Genomic DNA, 9337 nt, shown 5'->3' with positions numbered 1-9337 from the left:
CTTGAAAGCCCAAAAACTTGCCAATAAAAATAAGCACAAACAATTTCTTATTTGCTTCTCATTATATTTCAGTTGCACAAAGTGCTTTCGATGTTTTTTTAGACTAATTTACAATTCGTTTAAAGCATCGCAAGCGAATTTGACTAAAATTTCGAAAGTTTCAAAAAAGGTTTTGTTCGAAGCAACCCAACTTCTGAAGATCGAAAGAGAGAGACTTATGAGGCCATTCCTTGAGACTAATGGGTTTTTCGGGTTTTTAGGCCGTCGTTCGGTAGAATTTCTTCCTGGCGTTTCGCAAGCACGAGTGGCTTGCATCTTCAGAAGTGGTTTGCTTGAACGCTTACACTGTTCCGATGAATCGGAATGATCGGAACAGAGTAAGCTGAACAGAGTAGGTAAACAACTTCTTAAGATGCAAGCTTGCTCGTGCTTGCGAAACGTCAAGAAGAAATTCTACCGAACGACGGCCTAAAAACCCATTAGTTTCAAGGAATGGCCTCGAAAGTTTATCTGTTTTGATAACTGAAGAAGGGTCAAAATTATGAAACTTGCATTAAAACAGTGGTGCGGACAGTCTCATTTCCTTCTGTTAACTAAACGTTGCGGTCAATATGAGCAAAAAAAAGAAGTTTTTTCCATGTCGCGCGCTCTACTGAACTCAAACCGCCGGCTTCAAAATTTGGCAAGCAAATCGAACTGGAAGTGTCGACAATTCAATGTATTGGCCCATTTAATGCCACTTAGCATTGAGTAAAGGCAATTTAGCGGCGCAATAATATTTACAAAATCCTCAATTTGATTCGAGTATACTCATCGGCAGATTGCGAAACTTGAATGTGTTTTTTTAACATTTTTTTTTTAAATCTGTTTCGATTTGAATCGTTTCAATCAATTGGCTTTTGTGGCCGTCGTTTGAGGATCGAGTGTTTGCTCGGGTGACACCACTCTGAAGATGATAGCAATGCGTGCTGGCGAAACGTAACGACCAAATTGCTATCGACGCCTTAAAAACGCGAAAATCGCCGATAGAGACAATTAGTTTGGAAAAACCAGAAGTTTAAGCTAATTACTCCAAATTTGTTAAGGATCTATAGGAATGGATTTTTAGAGCTTTTCTCCAGTTGTTCACTTAAACAATACAATGTAAGTTCGACTTAGTGTACTTAACATTTTTATTGCAAACATGGAATAAAAACTGCAGAAAATCAAATAAAATTGAGTTTGCGATACATTTGCCATTTTCTCTCATAAAAGCCGTACATGCATGTACAAATATAGCAGATTGTTACAAATTGAAAGCGAGCCATTTGGGAATTCGGCAACGGAAAGATCTGATTACCGTATGATGAACGAGAAAACATGCAGACTCGATAGAGCCATTTAGTTGAAAATAACGCTGGAATTAAAACCCGGCGAACCGAAAATTGCATTTTTTTCACAATTCTACTCAAACTTTTATACAAGTCGTGTTTGAACTGTTTTTCTCTTACTTTTCTACAATTGGCAATGGAACTTAGGCGATAGACAGATATGTAGGCACATAGTTTGCATAAAATATAACAAGCATAGATTTTTCCAGGAAACTAAATCCTTGCCATTAGGGCAACTTTGACAATATTATGAAGAAACCGCCAATATCGTCAATATTGTGAGAGAAAAGCGGCTTTAAAATGAGTAGTTTTTTGACCGCGTTTTCAAAGAAAACGCCACACATTTKYCTTGAAACCAATTAYGAGGATTTCAAATGGAAACACGAACCTGAGTCGAAAGAACTACTTTTCACAACAATATTTCMCACTTTTTATAAAAATTATCGTAACATTTATTAGAATGCTTATTTTGCWAAGRTAAGACTCAGAAACGAAACTTCTGAGTACCTATCAAGCTTTYGRAATRTTWCATTTCATGGCCCCAAGCCAGAAGAAGGAAATAAAATGTTCCAAARGCTCGGTAAYCARCTCAGAAGTTTTCGTTTTCTGAGGACCACAGCAGTCTGATCCCCCATATAGTCCCCGTTTCCAATTTGAATAAAGTTAATAACGAAAATGTTTTTKTTTGGTTGTTTATTGGGTGTTTGATCCGCTTTGTTGCGGCCGGCTTATTCTTATCRGCGGCAAAAGTGCGTTGTTCGTAGCTTAATAATGCCATCCATCAGACTTAAGGCAAAAAAGCGAAATGCTGATTAACTTTTGTTTTTAATCTTCCGTGGGCCCCCATGCCGTTTCTGCACCCGCACAGTTCATTTTTAGTTTTATCGCAGCTGCCACACATATTTTAACTGCATGATATGAAGTTTAGCATTTAATCTCGAACGGGTTCAGGGCATTACTCGAACAGTATCTAATTTGAGATTTTCGGGCTCTGACCTCCTGGTTTCACTGTTTGCAGCTAAACCGATTTATTGGTCGCTAAATTACGGCTCCAATTGGAAAAGTTACATCTGGTTGGATTGCAACCAACCCAGTAAAATGCAACCTTCATAGACGTCGTAATGTTCACTATTACCGCTCATTAGTTTGGTTGTAAACACAAGTAAATATTTTTTCAACAGCGTTCATCGAGTGTGTGATAAATTAGTCATCAGGCATACAAATTGGTTTACAAGTCTTGCTAAAACTGCGAGGTTTTATTGGCTATTTGAGTAGGTATTTGGAAAATTGTGCCAAACACAATTCGTTCTAGTTTATTTCCAGTAAATGTGCGTTTTTCCTGAACTTCACTTATACAAATCTTCAAAAACGCTGTAGTTGATGCTCTGCTTTGGGCTAAACCGAGTGCTAAGAAATCACGCGAAACAACTAATTGGAAGAAAATCACGCACGATTCTGTTCAGTTAAAGCTTCAACCAATATTGAACTTCCACATCCGATGGAAGGCATTTTCACGTTTTCTAAATCCGATCCTGCGTCAAAGGAAAGGCGTGGACCAACGTTGATAATGTTAAAAATGTTAGCATCACTTTCCTGTTTTCCCATTCTTTGGCGTTGGCCGGTGAAAAACGACAAGAAGTATTTAGCATGGATCGTTTGCGTTTCCACTGCTAAACATTTCTCGTCCCTCGTCCCTCGTCCCAAATCAATACGGCCAACAAACAAGCCGATTATAATTTTAAATTTGCAATTTTTTGTGCGAATCACAATGGAAATGAGCTTCGCCAAGGTTTTTGTTAATTAGTTCGTTTCCATATCCTGCGGGATTTGGATGTTGGCGCAGGTTCTGTCCTTGATTCGTTGACGTAGGCGCTCATTTGTATTCCTTTAGGGTCGGATTTTTTTCTGCTCCATTATACGTATTTTTTACAGATTTACTTAGAAGAAACTGATATTTTATTGTTTGGGAAGACGTAGGTGTCGAGTGGCATATCCATGATGGTTTAAGGGCGGTTTGAAGAATCCCCGTAGTATTTATTAGACTAAAAAATTACAAAAATAAACAAATAAATAAAAATGTTTAATCGAACGAAACCTAATAAGTGCAGCTGGTTTTTCAAAGTATAGCTGCCTAAGGCAATTCTCCACAATAATTTCAAATTCATCTGTTCATTGCGATCGGTGTTTTGATTAGGTCGCATTCATAAACGAGAATGCGGATTCACATAAACATGTTGATCCAAAGCAGGCATTTAAACATGCAACAGTTGTCCAAATATTTCGATTTATTTATGTCTTCTCTACAGTTTTGTTTTTAATATTTAATATTTATTATTTCTCCTTCCCAGCCTGCTAAATTTGCAGTTTCCAGAAAATTGCTCCAGCTGCACTTTCAATATTGACAGTGTCGAACGCGAAGAGCTCGGCACAACTTCGACATTGAACACTTTTATTTTGCTCGTAACAACTAATCAATCGGCAGGTTTATAGTGTTTTTGTGCCCGAAACAGTGTCTTGCGCAAAGTGTTGGGCACAACATCGACATTAAACACTCTCTCTAATGCGACTGTTGTGCCGAGCCCTTCTGGCACAACACTTATTTTTTCGCAAAAACTGATCAATCGCCAGGCTTAGAATGTTTCGAGCTCGAAATAGTGTCGTACCGCAAGGGCACGGCACAACTTCGACATTAAACACTTTCTGTAATGTCGAAGTTGTGCCCAACTCTTTCAGTCCGAAATAGTGTCATACCCAAAGGGCTCGGCACAACCTCGACATTAAACACTTTCATTAAACATTTTAAGTTCGAAAGTGTCGTGCACGAAGGCCTCGGCACAACAATCCCATTAGAGTGTTTAATGTCGAAGTTGTGCCGAGCCCTTCGGATACGACACTGTTTCGAACCCAAAACACTGTAAACCTGACTATTGATTAGTTTTTGCAAAAAAATTAGACACAACAATCGCATTGGATCAGTGTTTAAAGTACACGATCGAGCGAAGTCGTACCCAAAGGGCTCGGCACAACTTCCACATTGAACCCTTTTTGATTTTCTTCGTAAAAACTAATCAATCGGTAGGTTTAAAGTGATTTTAAGTTCGAAAGAGTGTCGTACCCGAGGGGCTCGGCACAACTTGGACATTAAACACTCTCTAATGCGATTGTTGTGCCAAGCCCTTCGGGTACGACACTGATTTTTTCGAAAAAACTAATCAATCGGCAGGTTTAGAGTGTTCAGTCCGAAATAGTGTCGTACCCAAAGGGCTTGGCACAACTTCGACATTGAACCCTTTTTGATTTTCTTCGCAAAAACTAATCAGTCGGTAGGTTTAAGGTGATTTTAAGTTCGAAAGAGTGTCGTACCCGAAGGGCTCGGCACAACTTCGACATTAAACACTCTCTGATGCGATTATTGTGTCAAGCCCTTCGGGTACGACACTCTTTCGAACTTAAAATCACTGCCTGGAGTGTTTTGGGTTCGAAACAACTGATTTTTCGAAAAAACTAATCAATCGGCAGGTTCAGAGTGTTCAGTCCGAAATAGTGTCGTACCCAAAGGGCTCGGCACAACTTTGACATTGCACCCTTTTTGATTTTCATCGTAAAAACTAATCAGTCGGTAGGTTTAAGGTGATTTTAAGTTCGAAAGAGTGTCGCACCCGAGGGGCTCGGCACAACTTGGACATTAAACACTCTCTAATGCGATTGTTGTGCCGAGCCCTTCGGGTACGACACTGATTTTTTCGAAAAAACTAATCAATCGGCAAGTTTAGAGTGTTCAGTCCGAAATAGTGTCGTACCCAAAGGGCTCGGCACAACTTCGACATTGAACCCTTTTTGATTTTCTTCGCAAAAACTAATCAGTCGGTAGGTTTAAGGTGATTTTAAGTTCGAAAGAGTGTCGTATCCGAAGGGCACGGCACAACTGCGACATTAAACACTTTCTCTAATGCGATCGTTGTGCCGAGCCCTTCGGGCACGACACTGATTTTTGTCGTTAAAACTGCAAGAACTGATTAATGATAATTGGCAAAAAGTCAAATTTACTTGTTTGTTAGGAACGCCAGACGCCTACGCTTAGCACGCAAAATTGCATCTCCATAGAATGCATTCGATCACATTCTGTCATTTTCCTCAAAAACATTGCGTTTAACGTAAAATATGCAAGAGATAGTAAAATATGCAAGTTTCTAAATTAAATAGGCTTCCCAAAATTCGAGTAAATTTGTTTTCAATAAAAATACTGTGGAAGTTTTGGGGGTCCAAAGGCAAACGACTTAAATTGCCGAAATACTGTTAGTTTCCAAGAGAAATGAAAGAGAATATGAAGAAAATGCTGAGAAATAAGTAAAGTTTAAATTAACGGTCCCGCAACATCATTTCCATCCAAACCGGTTTCAAATTTTCTCTCAAGAGCTTTAAAAACAGGAAAAAAACATCTAATCTAACATCCTACATACATAACATATACGAGCTTAAGCTAAGCTAAAGCTGATTGAAAAGCTCGGCAAAGTACGCAAGTAGGTCGGGTTTAATTTGATGGAACATTTCAGATTAATAATTGATCAACCATGCCCTTAAGCCACCGTATTTATCTATTCATTCCACTCAGTTCTTGTTCTTATACGTGATTTTCACCGTCCAGATGAAAATCAGCGCCACTTTCTCAGCTTCATTATTCCCCAGTTTCAATGCGAATTCCTTTTTTTCCCATTGGCAAATAAAAATTAGTCTCTATTTAACCGACCTTATGAAACAGTTCATTGAAAAGGTTTTTAAGCCTGGAGAATGGTGGGTTTATGCAAATAGCTGCCTTATTGTATTTACCAGAAGCAAACATGGATCAGTAGCTACTTGAAATCGAGTGGCTGTTGTGTACATGTTCATTAAAACCGTCAATGAACATCATGGGCCAAACACTCGCTTTTTATTTTAACGAAAAATGCTTTGTTGTGTTTGTGTGTGTTCATTCATTCATAATGGAGCGGCTTACTAATTTTAGAAGCCCACAGGCCATTAGTTAATTATCCAACTCCGTTACGATTAACATAAAACAAAACGCACCACTGGGAAAACGACCGTCCTGCTTAAAAAAACCACTTTCATTATTGAGTCATTTTTTTTAAATAGGCATTAGGGCGTGTTTAGGTCGAATCGCCATTATGCCTGAAAAACACTCATCATTGTGCGTTTTCATTGGTTTTTGGCCATTCGATCAGTCTAAAGCCAGAACTAGTTCATACGGAAAAGCGCGTTTTCATTCAGGATATTTTGGGGTCATTCGACCCGTTTTTATATGGCAATGATAAATCGGAACGCTGATATTTTGATTTATTGCCAAAGTGTTAGCGGTTTGGACCTTCGTAGGTCTCGTATGTCTGGGTCATGGGCTTTATAAGAGACCCTCAATCCCGATAGCTTTAAAGGCAGCCGAAAATATAGAACATTTTATAAACCACAAACAATTAAGTTTACAGATAGAATATTTTTTGGAAACCGATATGGGTTTTTTCCTGCTACAACCTTATTGACATACCCATGCAGCAATAAAATGTTAATAAACCAAGCACGCAATCACCGTTCGTATGTAAACAAGGCTAAACCTCCTATAGACGAGTGGAATGTTGAATACGAAAAACAGTGCCAGGCACAGTAACTTTCTGAAAATGCGAACATTAACATGAATTAAATTTGAAAGCGGCCCTCGTAACGCGGCCATGTGTGACACGACAAGTGTTTGCATGCTGATCGCCCCTATCACTCGCTCTCTCTTTCACACAGGGGCGAAAGGCGCAGACCTAACTCGGCTCGTTTTGAACGGATTAATCGAGCTACGAGGGGCAATCGACAATTATTGAGTACTGATAAAAAAACTACATTGACTTTCAATTGCAGGCAATATTAGTGCGGTATTCATCTACCAGTGGAAAGGCGAGGAATTGGTAAATCTATCCCAAAACGACTCCAACGTCTACGTTCACATCACCATAGCGGGGCATTCAGGCTCAAAATCGGCAAACATTAACAGGTAAGTTGTTTTCCTTTTGGAAAAGCTTTCACTGAGCCAAAAATAGACAGCGCAGAGAAAGCGGGTGCAAATATAATCTGCTTCTTTGTTTGGTCTAAATAATTATGCAATGCATTACCACTAGTAGTTCAAGCCTTGGATCTGCGATTGTTTAACAAACATTGCGATGGACCGGAATCGGCTTGCGCTTAAAGCCTACGCTCGTTGAATATCGATCGTAAATGTTGAATAATAATGGAAAATTTGAAACAATGGCTGAGAGTTTTGTCGTTTTTTACTATTTTGAAGAAAACAAGCTTGGTGCTTCTGATAGAGAATCGATTCGAATGGAGTGGGACAAAGGATGGAGCTACTGTGGGTTAAATCAGCTTAACGTATGTGCATATAAAAGGTCCTTATGAAGGATTGCAACGGATAAAAATGGTTGCATTTCGTTCGCAAATACGTACAATCTCGCGGAAAAATTGTGGGTTTTAAGCATAAAGGGGAATCGTGGGTAGATCTTAGATTCGGCTGCCGATAAGCAGTTTGTTTCAAATTGTTGTCGATTGTTGTATTGTTGATTGTTGTATTTGTTCGAACCTTTGCTTTCATCTTTCCTATCTTATCAATCAACTTGACTGATATGAACAAAGGTTGCAAAACGCAGTTTTCGACATTGAATTCTTGTATATTCTGAGTGATTGTTTGATATTTATATTCTAAATTACGAACTTGTTGCTCATCTCAATATGGACGTTAGTGAGTTAACCGCATAACATAGACCAACGTTTTCTGCATAAAAAAAGAAAAACTCGGAGAAATGCAAAATTTAATTAAATTAAGAACTTCAAAACTTTCGGTTTCTTCACAAAAACCATCATTCTAACGCTAATGATTGTCGATGCTGTTATGAGTAATATCCAATGACGTCTTGACAAATAAGAGATACACCTCCTTGACTCAATAACCAATAGTAATTAGCACAAACAAAAAAAAATAACAAGAATCGTGGATTGAAAATTGGTGGAAAAAAACCCACCTGTCCAGATCAATATTGATTTTTTCACATACAGAGTGAAGGCACATGAACTCCACATTGATATCTGGGACTTTGTTCTTTTGCCTCCTCTCCATTGTGCCTGATTAAAGGCTTAAATTGGCATCATGGATGAAACTGAACTAACCAGTAAGCTTAGCAGACGTGTTTTTCTGTAGAGGCGAAAAGGCCTGAACGAAAAATTCCACCAGGTATGCTTGGGGTAATTTAAAATGTAAACAGTTATCTGATAATTATTAGCACTTGTTACGATCCCGAATTAGACAAATACAGGGAGTCAGTATCAGGCCGAGGTTGCACGAGCAAGTAATGCAAAGATAATGAGCTGTATGTAATTTTCTTCCTTACAGCGCGATTAGAGTTTGTTTGGCTTTTCTACACAAATAACGAAAAGTGTTGTGACATCAAAGCGAGCTGACCTATGGAGAATTCTTTTAGCGATGTGATTCAGTAAGTTGTTGCGTATGTAGGAAAAACACTAACGAAAAAAATTTGGTAGATAACACGTTATTATTAAAATCCCATTAGGCAACTTCTCCGGAATGGACAGTTAGATGCACTTTATCTAACTCATTTTTATCATTGTTTCGCTATCAATTCATTTTTTTAATTGCATGCGTATATGAGCATTGGATGGACAGATAAGTTGATTTGGAGCGAACTTTAAAAAAGTTGCACAGAGTGTGAAAAATGAGCACTTTCTCAATTGAGTCAGAGATTTATCCTCATTAATAGAATTTGTCAAGACGGCGTTCCTATTGTATTAAATATTTTGTAAAGCCGAAAACACTGCCGGAAGTGTTTCAGACGCATTGATAGAAATTTTAGACATAAAACCGGCGGTCTCAGAGCACTAATAAATCCGTATAGAAGTTTTCATAAAATTTCGCAAGCTTCAAT

General features: G+C 38.5%; 2 protein-coding genes across 6 annotated transcripts in view; both read left to right on the top strand.

Moving 5' to 3' along the window:
* The window catches only part of LOC125502516, a 49518-nt gene that overhangs the window by 8787 nt on the left and 31394 nt on the right, over positions 1 to 9337 (top strand). The window lies entirely within an intron of this gene.
* Positions 7216 to 9337, top strand: part of LOC109539026 (protein goliath) — a 14465-nt gene continuing 12343 nt past the window's right edge. For 2 of the 5 annotated variants that reach the window (XM_048660884.1, XM_048660883.1), the window contains exon 1: positions 8699 to 8887. In XM_048660884.1, the coding sequence (XP_048516841.1) occupies positions 8859 to 8887 (29 nt within the window). In that variant the 5' untranslated portion in view covers positions 8699 to 8858. Of the gene's footprint in view, positions 7399 to 8698; positions 8888 to 9337 lie in introns of those variants that run through there. The other 3 variants (XM_048660882.1, XM_048660881.1, XM_048660880.1) reach the window with 3 other exon arrangements.

The sequence above is a fragment of the Dendroctonus ponderosae genome, unplaced genomic scaffold (genome assembly GCF_020466585.1).
Source record: "Dendroctonus ponderosae isolate FM_Combo_2020 unplaced genomic scaffold, Dpon_F_20191213v2 Dpon_F_20191213_1, whole genome shotgun sequence".
In the NCBI taxonomy this organism is placed as follows: Eukaryota; Metazoa; Arthropoda; class Insecta; order Coleoptera; family Curculionidae; genus Dendroctonus; species Dendroctonus ponderosae.
Note: the sequence above shows the minus strand (reverse complement) of the source record. Positions and strands in the feature narration are given on the sequence as shown.